Below are 15,049 nucleotides of genomic sequence, written 5' to 3' on the forward strand. Positions count from 1 at the left end.
GGGGGGGCTGCCAGGACTCTATTTGAAAGGATTGACAGAACAAATCATGTCGGGAAACAGAAATTATGGATTATGATATCTTCTGTGCCAAATATTTGACTCCAGGCTTTCCCTCCCCTCTCGCTCCCTACATTGTTCTACTCACATTCTTCTTTTATTCATCTGTCTCCATTCCTTCCGATTGGTGTTATTAATCATCTTCAATGTGTTCATTTTGTTTGGAGATATCAAGATGAAAAATTATGTTCTTTGTGTGTTTTTTGTCACTAATACCGATAAACATTCATTCAAAAATCTTAATGACCTTGAGTTGACTTTTGGTTCGACATTAACTTAAACAGTGTAAACCATACATGTTTGCCATATATTAATACAATTAAAGGCAGTGTGCCATGATAAATACGGGAAAAAAGCGATAAGTATCGGCTTGGATATAGTGGGAGCACTATGGTATTTTGTGGGAGCTTGCATGCGAGTCTCATAAAATCATGAGGTCCCCTGGTTTGAGACTTGTTCGACGCTCATCCCACTCGATTCAGGTGTAGTGAATGGAAAATGCTCGGGTAATGTTAATTATGATATCCGCAGAAAGAGCAGTATTAATACTGATGTGGCTACTCTGGGAAAATAAGATCAATCAAATTAACATTGTTCCTTATTTTTGATTAATCATTTCATACATGTATCTACGTGACCATGCATGTAGGCCGATACATTCAGTATGTTGAAGCCGTCATGAATGTTATTGATTGAAAGGAGAAAATGATCTAGGGATGTTCACAAAGACTAAGATCGACTTTAAGTTGGATTTATATGCAGGCCATTCATGCCACTGTTTGCTCTCACCATTTACTGGCAGTGGTCGCTCAAGGGACGTACAAATCATGGTCACAAATCTACAAAATTTACATATTTTGATAATTCATTATTGAAGGAAAAATATTATATAAAAATCATAATGGTTAGAGCAAACAATGGCATGAACGGCCTTCCATAGTTAAGTCCAACTTAAATTCGATCTTAGTCTTTATGAAACCCTCCCCAGATTTGCTATTCCACTCAAAGGCCCCATTCACACTCACGCAATTTGACGTCTTTAAAAGCGGTCCTGTACAATGCTTAACTAGCTAAGTTCATAATGTCTCATGTCAGAAAAACTCTTTCTGTAACTGTCCAGAGAGAAACTGGTTAGCATAACCAGTATACCCGCCATCTCATACATTTAATTCTTTATTTTACTACGTGCTTTCTTCGTATTCGGTAAGTTCATTGTGATGATTTATTGGATTAAAGAAGTAAGATGTTTTCTAGACAATTTCTTTTGTTAGAGTTTGCACCATGAAAATTAAAAAAATAATCAAAGAAAATACCATCATCAGATAGTCATATGGGACAAAGAACCCTAATTCAAATCAATTTATTTCAAATCTTGTTATTCATCCAAATTCACAAGAAAACAAGGAATGTTTTTTTGGTCACACATTGTACAAATACGTAATATATATATATATGAGAAACTATATCGTTGTGTTTATAATCGTAGAACAACCATCAAAATAAAAGATAGTAGATTTATAAATATTCTTATATATTCTAGTATTCAGGGGTTATGTGGTGTTTAAGCAATACTGCAGAAAGAACGCTTACAATCACGTTTTTCATTTTTCAAACACAACGACCACAATTCCAAAGTTGGTCTTCAAAATCAAAATATAAATGACATATCATATTTTACTCAAAGTAAGTAAACATGGCAGATTCAACTCATATAACAACTTCACAAATTTGTATTTCTTCTCGTCATTTTTTCTTTGCTACTGTCATTTCTTTTCTCTTGTTCAAACGCACGATCCAAGCTGCCAGAATGGTGATTGATTCACCCAAAAGATACGGCAGACATTTATGGATGTCGGAGTAGCGCAAATTGCATAGTCCACCAAATATATGGCTAAACCATAAGATCATTCCCGTCCATTATTTCCTCGCAACACAACACAAAAGAAAGAAAAAGAAGACCCTAAAAAGGTAGAGAGAGAGAGAGAGAGAGAGAGAGAGAGAGAGAGAGAGAGAGAGAGAGAGAGAGCGAAGAGTAAAGCTCGTGCATGGTATTAAGGAAAGTATGATATATGAATGGCTTTGTGAACGGAATGATGATTATGAAAAAGAAAAGAAATAGACTATAGGAATAACTACACAATTACATAAATGGAACGTGATGCTTGGAATGATATGTGGATAATGTATGATCAGTGTTTGATGATTGTATAACATGATAAACGACTAGAAAGCAAATATAATGTGACTGATGGGCACGGTTAGAAACTGACTCTGATGTCATAATAGCTATAAATGAATTAAGTCGATACTGATGAAGGCAAATGGTTAGTAGTTACACAAAAACTAATAACTTGAATATAAAACAAAACAACATGAAACCGACGTTACTGTAGATAAAATCATGATGCTAGTGCTGAACTGTATCTGTAAAGCTAGGGATATAAGAAAAACGTGGGGTTATATCGTGATTCAGGAGATATACTAAAAAAGCAGACAATTCTGTGTTTTTGATAGATCAAAGGTTTTATCAAACATATCAACGTGTAGCGTTACGTACATTGTATATAAATATTCAAATAATGATAACTGTACAGTTTATCACTTAGACTAATTTTATTTAAAATAAGATGACACGATTGAAAGCGAAAAGAGTAGTGTATATCAACGTTTAAATTGCTCTGTAAAAATAAAAACTTTACTAATGAAGTAAAATAGTAATGAAATGAGGGAAAGGAAGGGAAAGCTAAGGACGGGAGGAAAATGAGTAAGAAAGAGAGAGAGAGAGAGAGAGGAAGACAAATACCAACCTAAACAAAAAGGAGAGAGAAAGGGAAGAAAGGGAAGGAGAGATAGATATATAGATAGTAAGGGACAGAGAGAAAAATAGAGAGAAAAGAGAGAGAGAGTGTGAGCCTAGAAAGATGGAGAGAGAAAGAAGAGAGAGAGAGAGAGAGAGAGAGAGAGAGAGAGAGAGAGATAGAGAGAAAAAAAAAGGGGGGGGGGTCAAGTATTGATAAATAAGAAGAGAGGATGATACGGAAATAATATTTATGAACAGAGGAAAATAAAAATGAGGAAAATAAGAGAGGAGGAGCTGGTTACGCTGAAAACTGTAAGACGTTCGGACCGGATATTATCAGCTAAACCACTTTAGGCTCTACAAAGTAAACTATACCAAAAAATAGTTTTAGACCACTTAAATTGTCCATATAAATCATTTCATCGTCTCTGTGTTGGCCCAAGCTAATACCGTACTTGATTGTATCTTATCCATTTGTGCGCCGTGGAATTTATTCATGGGAAAACGTTTGCAATAGCAGGAAATCAGTAAACCATATTCCCTTCATTAGAACGAGTTTAGCGTTTCGGTTGTAATTTATTTAAATTAACGTCACTGTTTGGAGGCCTGACAATCACGAGCTGGATGCAGTTTTCAATTTGCGAGAAGAATCCATTATGCGAGAATGAGACCTTAATCGTACGGTGGCTTTAAAGGAAAATTGGAAAGGAAGACGACTGGGGAGTGGAAAAGGGGACCTGCTTATGGGAAGGAGAAAAAAAGGAAAAGATTTGAGGAAATAAGTATACATGTAAACGAAATATATCTAGAAGAAAGTAGGAAATAAAGACAGAAAGGAAGCAAGAAAAAAAATAGGAGTAACATGAGCTGGATTCTAGAAGGGTATATCAATGAGTATTGCTGGAATACATTGCATTCGATTTTGGAACTTTATTTTTTGAAATCAATTATAGATAGTTAATACTTTTCCAAGGGGATGCTATGATCCTGTATAAGTTTTGCATTTATTTAAGTTCCCCACCTTGACATTCTCATTATTGCATGTCATATCTACATACCCTGAATAACTCACTATGCTTATACTGTTCATGAATAATAAGATAATTATGTTAATCAATACATTTGTCTTTTTCCGTTTCTAACCAATTCTTGAGCTTGTAGATTTCATGAAATATGTTGAACAAATATATTATGTGCATTATTGCATTATTATACTTACGTTTTGATACTGTTATTGTATTATGCAGGGTTTTATTGAAAAGCAGGTCTACTGGCTTCCAGTGGAACTGAATTAAACTACCTTGTTGAAAGAAACCATGAATAAATAAGTAAATAAATATATAGTCAAAGTGTAAAATATTGAAATACAAATAATGATAATGGCAAACGTGAAGATTAATGCGCCCCCTTAAAAATAATTAAAAAATAAACATGACGAAGGGAACCACTATTTCAAGTGAAAGATGTACGAAGAGAGAGAGAGTGAGAAAATGAAATCATGTAAAGATAAGAATGAATGATTTATGCAATTAGGTGAAAGAGGAAAAAAGAAGTGGCATTTTGTCCTTCTAAAATAATGAGGAGTTATCATGATGATGCGCGATCTCCACGCCACACGCGCCGGCACGTGCTCGATCCCGTCATCGCTCCTGTGTTTTCCCGATAAACCGATGCTTACCAATGTTGCGTGCATGTCCATATATCTTTCGACAACGTGTTGTGCTCATGAGGGGGGGGGGGGGGGGGGGGTAGAGTTTTTGTTATTTATTTTCCACCTTATTGTTATCAAATATTTCTTGTCAAACTGTTTACACCGAGCCGTATATTATATTCATTTTCATTAGGTGCCAAGCAGGGGCGGCAGGACGATTTAATGATTTCTCGGGATGTCAAAAAGTGATGCAACTACCGACGATGAAAAGGAGATGAAATTTCAGTTATAATGAGAGCTATAATATCATATTCAATAAATAATGAATCAGCATAATATTATGTTTCTTATGTTTGCAACGTTTCGTCATCATTCAGTGAAAATAAATGTGACAAGCAGGGGTATGAGGCAACGCACACCATTCTTTTCATTATGAAATGGGGACTTTTGACGATTGAAATTGTTTTAATCAAGGGCAGTCTAGTGTAATAGTTCAACTATTCGGCTTTCACTCTGTATAAGCTACGAAAAAAGAACATTTACTGACGCAGACCCAGTCCTGCGAAACACCCTCCCTCGATCCCTCAGATCTTAAAATAGTCCAGAGCTTTTCAAACAACAACTGAAATCCTACCTAGCTATTTCTCAAGTGCACTGCGTAATTATATGTTATCATTTCTAATACATTTTTCCTTCTAATTTGCCTCGCTAGTTCTCCGATACATGGAATTTAGTTGTTATTTAATCCTCCTCTTTATTTAAACCTCACATTATCTTCAACGGATATGTAGAAACCTCTAATAGTTCATCTTACAGTTGTAGTTAGTTTACTGATCTGATCTATGTGTGCATAATAATAATGACTTTAATTGTAAAACATATCAACATCTATGTCATACCTTAGATCTGCAATTTAAAGGACATCATTGACACAATGTCATTGGGTTTTGTTTTGTTGCATGACTGCTCTTGTCAACACAGCTGATAGCAAAAACTATGGAAAGCCGCCGTGCGCAAACATCTTGCTGTTTCAAGCATGACTATATACACACGGTTGCAAGAGTAGCACATTTTTGTAAAAAATGCCCCTCTCTTAAAAAGAGCTGTTAAGTATGAAAAGGCCATAACCAACCTGATGATATTTTAGTTATTTTACTCGGAAAAGAAACTAGTTATGCCATTGATGTCATTGACATTGCATATATCATGTGTTGCGTTCTTTGGGGGCCATCCTGCAAAATACAATGCATTACACCGACGTAATTCAATGAGTATTGCTATCAACTTATAAAACAGTTTAAGGAATTGCCATAAAACAAAGAAAATAACCAAGTTTGAAAAAATAAATGGAAGCCCCACGTGTCCAAGATTGATATCGTTTGCTTTAGTAGCGGGTTTCATTTTAATATAACCATTTTTTGGGGGCCATATCAGCTCGGTAGCTGACTCGGCGCGCAATAAATCATTCGCTACGAAATTCGCCCCACTGCTGGCGTACAGTCGTGCAAAGCGCATTTGATTTCTATTTAGTACGCGTGCGCTATTATTCTACTAATGGGCACCCCCGTAATAACACATGCATTTAAGTGTCTTTAAAGTAGAATTTAAGAGTATGCACTTCTCCAGCTACATTAAATTTTCATTGATTTTCATTGGCGGCATCGGTCTTTACATTATTCAAAATCGTAGCAGTGATAAATTTAGGGAAAATTTTCTTCTGACATTGAGGTTTTGGTATAAACCGAAGCTGAAACCCGCGACAAAAGACCATCTGAACAATGACGCTTGTGTCTTTAATAACAGCCGTGTATCTTAACGCTCCTCATTTTCGCCTCTTTTAAATTGTCTTTTTGAAAGAAACGTCGGTGAATAACCTTCCCCTATACCGCAAAAAGTGAGGATTTGTTTCTTTTTGTATTTCCATGTATTGCAAACTTGATTAATTTTATCAGCTTTACTGCATCATCACTGTTTTTTCTATAGGCTAGTACTGAAATATGGAGACAAAATAGAGGGGGGGGGGTGGCTCACAAAAAGGAGTAAATTTCCCCCCAAACATCCCCTCCCTAAAAGTGAACGGCTTATATGAACGTCAAGCACGGCTGCGTTCAATTACAACTGCTTTATTCTTAAAAATCAATATATATCTAAATCTAAAGCACTCCCTATCGTTTCCTTTAGTTAAACAACTAGGATACAAACTATTCAGATCTTTTTTCTCTACTTGATGACAAAATAGCTGTTAAAGATGTATATCATGTTTAAAAAAATACCCACCCACAACTGTAGCTTACTGTTGAAAATGGTGTTTAGGTTGAATTTAAACTGAGATATATTGGATTGCAATATGATAAGGCTGATATTTACAAATCCTATTTTATGCTTATGTCTCTTCTGAAATTCACATCAAATACAGCAAATATGGAGCTTATAGTATAGGAATACCATGAATTTTAGCTATCGAATAATTTTGACTGCTATTAATTTTACTGCAACACCTTTGTGATTGTGTAGTGTTTTCAGGAGAATACTTGAATGTACGTTCCTTTTCATTCAGAAAGAATCCAGGTGAGCCTTATTATTGAATTGACAATGGTCATAATTAAGCATATTTTGTCTCTTTATCTTTCGATTAACACAAAATCGTGCGATTTAGGCCTACTACTTTTATCAATATACTTATTATCATCATCAACAAGTTTTTTAAAGTTAATAGCAGCACCAAAAGCATATTTACCGATAGTGTCATCCCCTCCTCCTCCTTCTAGCGCTTAGAGACTTCGATGGTAAGCGCTTTATAAGTAACGTTGTTTTTATTTATTATTATTCTCCTCATAATCGTCATTACCACAATCGTCATAATCACCACATCATCGTCACAATTACCTTCAATATAACCATCATCACCACCACCATCATTACATCATTGCCGTTCATTCTTCTGCATCATTCTTCTGCATGTTCAACATCATAATCGCCAATACCACCACCACCACACCACCATTATCCTGATCACCATCATCATATTCATCATCACCATCATCATTATCATCATCAACAACGACATCATCAACATCAATCCCACCATCATCATCATCTCCGTCATTATCGTCATCATCATTTTTTCTTTACATTTCAATTAACATTCAGGAAACTTAGACCTATTTACTTGTATATCTCTACTTTAATTTTTTTCACTTTCTCGCTTGCATTTCTCTTCAAACATATAAACACAGTCAACAAAGAGTATATACAACTATCGTTATTGTTATTGTCTTTATTTATTTCAGAACAACAACTATAATTTATGAGAAAAAAAATACTAAACTACACTCTTCTATGTAGACTTGACGACAAAATGGTTCTGCTATGATACAATGAAACAACACAATAAAAAAGAAAGAAATATAACATAAGATATTCCCTACTTTACATCATCAAGTAAGGTATACAGATACTACGGAATACTGTCTCATGACATTCAATACTTTTGTTCTAATTTGAAGTCGCAGAGAAGGCTTCGAGCAAAAAAGTGTAGAGGAGAGGTAAAACAGCTAGAAAATATCACAATGATGCAATGTGGGGGACCGCCAAAAGGCGGCTTGGGATGCGAGAGTGTTTATACTTCTCGCGTTGATGGATGTCCAGGCTATATTGTCCGCTTACGTTCCGAAATGGACTTCGCTGTCGTGATCGATTGCCGGCATCGAATCCTGTTAAAAGAGCCGCTTAGCCTTAATGGGAGCACTGTACTATACCCTCACCCATAATAACCTTCCAGAACACTAGCCAATCCATTGATATTTGTTGGTAGCGACCCATTCCCTCTCTCTCTCATATATGACACCAGCGGCTCTCTTCTTATTTTTGTTGAATGCGCCAATCTTCTTGTCGGCTTTGCGACTCTTTGCGCCGACACAAATACCCTAAAGATGACGGTGCTGTCCGATACATATATGAACCAGACAGATTTCAAAGATCACCCGGCTTCACCGCAAAAAATAACTCCCGATTTACAACAATGGACACCGCTTCGATATTACATCACATTACAGGTCATAATGGTTCACGGGATCTAATAAAATCGAATCCGACAAAGCCAAAGTTATCTCGAATCGGACTTGGTATCATATTTACAAAATTGAATAGTATTACATGATCCTCGTCCGATTGAGAAACAGTGCGATTTTTATGATCAGCTTTGTTACACTCTAAACGTTTTGGAAGCTTCTTTCTCTACTATCTGGTGCATCAAATGAAACCTTTAATAATTTCGTGGCGCCTCAAATTCTGGTCGAAAAAAAACAACAACAGCATAAACGGCTTGGCTCAAATACCTACAAAACTAAATAATACATTTGATAACAAACTCTGAAAGAATACATTTTAAGAACTGCAACTGAGGTGACATTAACAAAATATAAATGCATAGGATGTTTTGTTTATCTACATTGACAGTCTCAGTTTACAGAAGAGAATGAAATATGCCATTTTGTGGATAAATTGACAGTTGGCAAGATGGTAAGGCTGATTTTTTTGCTTTATATTTTTTAAAATCATTTACCAATATGATACAAATGGGGGAAATGCTTTGGACATCGAACAGATCAATATAAAAGTAGTCTTTATGATACAAAATGTGTTCTGGTGATTATGTTTTGTAAACAAAACCGACACAAACAATCAGACAAAATGAAAACGTTCCTCTAAGATTTGTAAGACCGAATACCGTTGAACACTAGACATCATTCGCCTGACGCAGATCCTGCGTCAGTCATTAGTGTGGTCTTTGACGCAACTTATGAGGATGACATCATACAAATATGATTGGAAAATTAGCAGTGTACACATTGCGTCGAATTATTGGCATGTGGTCTAATTGTTCTGGATTAGCGTAGGTATTAACGCAGGCGAAATGATGCTCCGTCGGAAACGGGCCCAAAGGCGTGACAATGGTGACAGCTCATTGGAGGCAAAATACCAAATGTAAATTTTATAAAATAAATGTAATACTGTGACTAGCCAAAGGTAGCATATTGTTGAAACAAATCCATATATTTATCGATAAAATATGGGAAGAGTTGTGAACATAAAAAACGAAATATACCAACAATGCGATTGAAACTCGGTTGGGGCGAGGGTATGTGCGATGTAACCAATGACTCGCAAGGGTCACCATCTGTCTGTATCCAGAGTAATGAAATGTCCGGGTAAAATGTTATCTCTTTTGATCTGATCGTTTTCATACTAATGACAGTTATGGCAAATATTTAGTGAAACTGAGCAGGGAACGCGTTTCAGACGCCATTGATATTAAAGAACCATTCCTTTTATCTGATTACAGTAGTTCCACATTTCGAGCAGAATTAGGAAACCAAAGGTTACACCGTTATCAAACAAAATTACCTCTACGTGATCATGTTTAATTTAAATGTTATTGTCATCCCCAGTCCTATTCTTAATTATTTTAATTTTGAAAGTAGAAAATCCGATCACTTGGGATGCCAGTGGCCCCCATAATGGCTGGACCCATTCCAGACCGCTTTGGTATGGTGATGATGTATTGGCAATTTGTCTATCCTGATAGCCGCAGTGTACAAACTGGCCCCCTTCCCCTATGATGCAAGTGCCCCTAACCACAATGGCTGAACCCACGCTACGCAGGCATTGGGTAAGGTGATGGTGTTTTGTATTTACCCCTTCCCCATCCCCCATCATGTAACCTCTCCGTATTTCTCCTTCTCTCTCTCTCTCCACCGTACCTTGCCTTGATGACGAAAGAGGGTCAGGACGGCAGCCTTAAACACGATGACTTGTCATCGGTCTGACATTGACAGTCGAAAAATAAACACTTGCGAAGAGGGTTGCACCGCTGAGCGAAAGTACTCATGACCTCACATCATCGGGAGAATGAGGAGGAGGAGGATAGTGAGGACGTGAGAGGTGGGGATAGAGAAAGAGATAGAGAGATGGAGAGAGAGAGAGAGAGAGAGAGAGAGAGAGAGAGAGAGAGAGGTGAGCACGGCGAAATAGTAAGCCTACATTATAGCTTAGTATTTGGAAGAAAATGAAAACAATGTTCTAGAGTTTAGAACAAAACAAATGAAAGAGATCATCGGGGGGGGGGGGGGGGGCATAGAAGAACGGAGATCAAGTGAAGAAGATGGAAGAGAGTTTACAAAATAAAGGGAGGTGGATACCTAATCGTTCGGAACAATACACATGCTACCTAAAATATTTGTAGGGGTTTTAAATGTCCACAAAATATATTGCATATTTTTGGCTTTAATATTTGTTTTGAAAAATACAATACTTAAATATCAACACAATTGATATAAAAGAAATAACACATAATAAAGCATCACATGTATGCACATACAAAAACTTTTTTTTTAAATAGAGGTGGGCCCTTTATATGGCTTTGAATGAAATAACGAGGTGACAAAACGAGAGAAATCATTGATTCAAGGTGAGACTTTTCACTGACGATCAATAACTTCATATAGTTCGATGACAAATCCAATGATCAATATCATGGATTTGAAAATGGATGCAATGTTTTTACGATAATGAACAGCATGCAATCATAACCGCCGGCCTCTCTAGGCCCATCGACGTCGTTTAGAAGTTCGTTTACGACTTCATGGCATAAGTTGAGTTGACATCCAAATATCTTTTTCAGATTCTCTCGATAAAAGTTTGTGCTATTGTTTGGTGGTGTCTCATGTGGTAGAACCGTTGAGACCAGCGTATTGGCAAGCTGAAAGCGTGGGGCTCTGGCGGACTGGATAACTGAGACCAGGTACGTTGGAGGAATGGTGCTGTTTGGCTTTTAGACGCAGTGATGCAATGCTGTTGGAACAGGGCTCACGATACATGTACGGTGGCGCTCCAGGCGGTGACCCGTAAGGGTAGCTGGCGGCGCCCACGGCCGCAGCAGCTGCGGCGTTGTTGAAAGAGTTCAGCTGTTGCCCGACACCGTTGACCGGGGTGGCGGCGGAGAAAGTCGAACTGAGCGTCGTGGGCGGAGGGTTGAAACACATCTGTTGGCTCGTCATCGACAACGGGTTGACCGTGTTCAACGACCACGCGAAGCTCTTGGTACCGAGGTGGTTGGCGGTTTTCGCTGCTGCCCAGTTGTTGTAGGAGTAGCCTGAGTAGAGGCCGTCATCGAAAGGCTGCATGAGACCGTTGAAACCAGCACCGAGACCGTTCTTCAACTCGTGGAGCTGGTTGCGTTCCCGCTTGCGCCATTTCGCCCTCCGATTCTTGAACCAGACCTATATATGCCCCAAAAAAAACAGAATAAAGATTGTTATACAAAATCACCGGGAATACAATTCATTCACTCACAATAAACGACTCACAAATTTTGACAGTAACGTTTAATACGAAAAAATAATTAGTTTGCGTATAACTGTTACAATGGGTTTGAAATATTTGCTAGAATGCTTCAGATATTACATGGCTATCCAACTGAATATACATTTTTTTTAAAACATAAGTTTAAACCTCTCTTCCTATCCAACGCAGTCTTCATTATACATTTGCAGATTTGAAGAAAAGTGGAGTAAATTAATGTTAGAATTATTATTTATTCCGTACCCTTTAATATAAATGATATTATTTTCCTTTACAATGGAACAAGGCTGTGTATTTCAGACGGAGAAAAGTAATCACAATGATAGCTTCTAGTTAAGAAAGGGGCGGAGGGGGGGGGGGGGGTGTACGGATACGATTTTCAAGAAAGTTGGAAGACCTACACAAAATGATGCCCTCCCCCATGATGCCATGGCCCCTAGCTGGATTTATCATATAACATCACATTACTTGTTGTATGAATACATATACATGTACAAAAAAGCGAAACATTAATGTAGGTGAGAATGCATAGAGAACAGGACATTTACATGCTGCAGGAAATCACATGTAACAAGAGCTCGACATATTTCGTTCTTTTGAAGGGGATTAAGCTTAGAACACATCAAACATGTAAAATGCCACTTTGGACAAATCTCTTAAGCTTCTGGAGTGAGAAGGATCTAAAGTACAAAGGAAAGACGACAGATGTTGGTATTACATTTGAATAAATCATCTCAAATTTTTCTTGTTAATGTTATATCATTACTTTTAGGAATTGGAATGCCAGATTCCTCAGAAATCTAAGCCAGTTGACTTTTGTTGAATTGTATTTGAGTCTTTTCTCTTTCCGTGTGTGCATAATTCTTTCATGGGATTTCGCAAATTTACCAGATCATGTTTCCAATCTATTTCTGTTACTTTTGTCATTATAATCGAATCTTTTCTTCAGAAATAGAAACAATCAGAATGAAAACCCTCGAAATACAACGGGCCCTTGAGCAATAGCAACGTCGCTTTTCTTGCGTACAAAACTGCTTTAAAATGCCCCATAATTTTCCCCGTGCGAAGTCTTTTCTCTTATTTCCTTTCTTTTCTTCGTCTCCATGGCGTTTCAAACATTGGGCAATTACAACTGGTACCGGCAATAATAGCCGATCGCATTTCATTGGGGTCTATTTACTTAGGAAATCGAATACCTCATTCGAGAGTCATTAAACGATTAGGTTACATTCACGAGAGGGCATTATGAATAAATTTCTACACATGTTCACGAATGATGAATATTTCAAGAGTCAAGGAAAAGGCCATTACGCCGGGAGGCGAGGACAAGCAATAGCGCGTCGCACGTATAGAGTATATGCCCGTACTTGACTTTGTGTACTTTAGGTATTGTCAGATATACACCGGGAGTTTCGTCTAGTTGCCCCCGGGGCGTTTGGGCGCAACTCCTCAGTCTGCGCGGCCGCCAAAATCTCCCTCTACAAATGCCATCGCTCTTTCTAGCTTGGCGTAGGGAAAAGCCAGCAACCTGTCGTTATTTTCGGGCCGGGCATATGGAGTGGGGAGAAAGCTAGAGCGAAGTCGCGTGCGATTATGACAATGACAAGCAGGGAGAAATAGACAAACAGACGGAGATGTGTCCAGGTTTCCCCTCTTCATTCCAAACATGATGTATAGTTGGAGACAGGGATAAAGACATCTTGAAGAAAGGAAGTCGAAACTTTTGTTTTCTCCAAGTCTGAGCGCGAATTGCCAAACAACACTCTATCAGACTCATTTAAAGATGAAGTTGAGTTCTGGTCATGCGATTGCATTGTGAAAGAAACGGTGTGGAACCGACCAGAAAAGGTTGATCATCTAGCATATAAGAATTTGTGTGTATTGCAAGGTTCTAGAATCATCAAAATGATAAGAAATTTGGCCAAGTCTTGGTAAAGTTACAAACACTTGCACAGAAAGATGTATATGGGACTACACGAACACGTGGCGTAAAAAGCCGGCCCCCCGATTTTTACGATGTTACATGCATATTTAGAATATGAAGGCATTTGAAGAGCCATGCTTTTCAGGGAACATGTCTTAACTGATGTTCTTCCACACTTGCATAATAAGAATGAGTAATGCTCACAAATTATTTTTCACCTCTTCCCAGAACTCAACCTTCTCTTTAAAGTTGTTCTGAAGCCTACCCGTTACCAGCAACCGGCCCTAAACATGTTTGCAAACTGGTATAAGACATTATTAGAGCAATATTTCGATTTGTAAGAGGCGTTAATTATCATGAGGACACACGATAACAAAAAATAAAATCATTATGTAAAGAATATGTTGAAATAGGGTTAGATAAAATGAGAAGAAAGATACAATGCAAGAAGGATACAAAATTCATTTTGGCAAATTGAAAACGCACCAAATTTCATGGAAGATTTATCTAATTAAGTACGGAATAGAGAATTTTCTTCCAATATTTCACCACCACAAGTCTTCTTCTTAGTCTTTTTCTCAATTTCGTCTGGGCCTGCACCTGAAAATTGACCAGCACTCCGACAGGCCAATCTTTCATCTATAAATGAGCTTTGGACTTTCATCATGTCGCGAAAAGACAAAGCCGAAAGGACGAGGCAGTCACGACCGCAAGTACAGTGGTGATATGAAGGTGAAAATTATATCTCACAAGACACTCCAAAAATATTTCAATAACCATGATAACGGTGCAATAAACACGGGGGTTTATACGCCCATGAGATCGCCAGTTTTTTTTCTTCTTGTTTTCTTTTCTTTTTGTCTCATGCATCTTTCTATCTTTTTATATATTTTCATAATTGTGTATTTATTGTTTATCACATCCGTGGGCTCAGGTCCAATGCGCTTTCGGTCTCGACGCCCTCCGTCTCGTGGACCCTTTTTTATAACTTTAAATATTGTGGAGTACCGCTCTCGTAAGAAAAAATTCCGCATTTGATAGCAGAGTGACACCCCTAACACATATCCCTCCAGATGAAATTGCAATACCTGGAGTTGCATTGCTGTATCAACACTTTCATCAAAATTCACTGTACCACAATGTAAAATAAGATTTAAAATGTATTTCTTAAATATATATTGACAATGAAACATTGGGGTTAGGATTGAACTGCCATCTCCTTCATCCTCAAAAGCACCCCATCGCCTTTATTGAT

The 15,049-nt window shown here is 37.6% G+C and overlaps 1 protein-coding gene across 1 annotated transcript in view; it reads right to left on the minus strand.

Annotated features, from left to right (window-relative positions):
- Window positions 1-9,429: 9,429 nt before the first annotated feature.
- Window positions 9,430-15,049, minus strand: part of LOC576991 (pituitary homeobox x) — a 30,318-nt gene continuing 24,698 nt past the window's right edge. The window contains exon 3 of the mRNA XM_777251.4: window positions 9,430-11,788. Within this exon, the coding sequence (XP_782344.1) occupies window positions 11,231-11,788 (558 nt within the window). The 3' untranslated portion in view covers window positions 9,430-11,230. The remainder of the gene's footprint in view (window positions 11,789-15,049) is intronic.

Source organism: Strongylocentrotus purpuratus, unplaced genomic scaffold (genome assembly GCF_000002235.5).
Source record: "Strongylocentrotus purpuratus isolate Spur 01 unplaced genomic scaffold, Spur_5.0 spur5_scaffold_10, whole genome shotgun sequence".
NCBI lineage: Eukaryota > Metazoa > Echinodermata > Echinoidea > Camarodonta > Strongylocentrotidae > Strongylocentrotus > Strongylocentrotus purpuratus.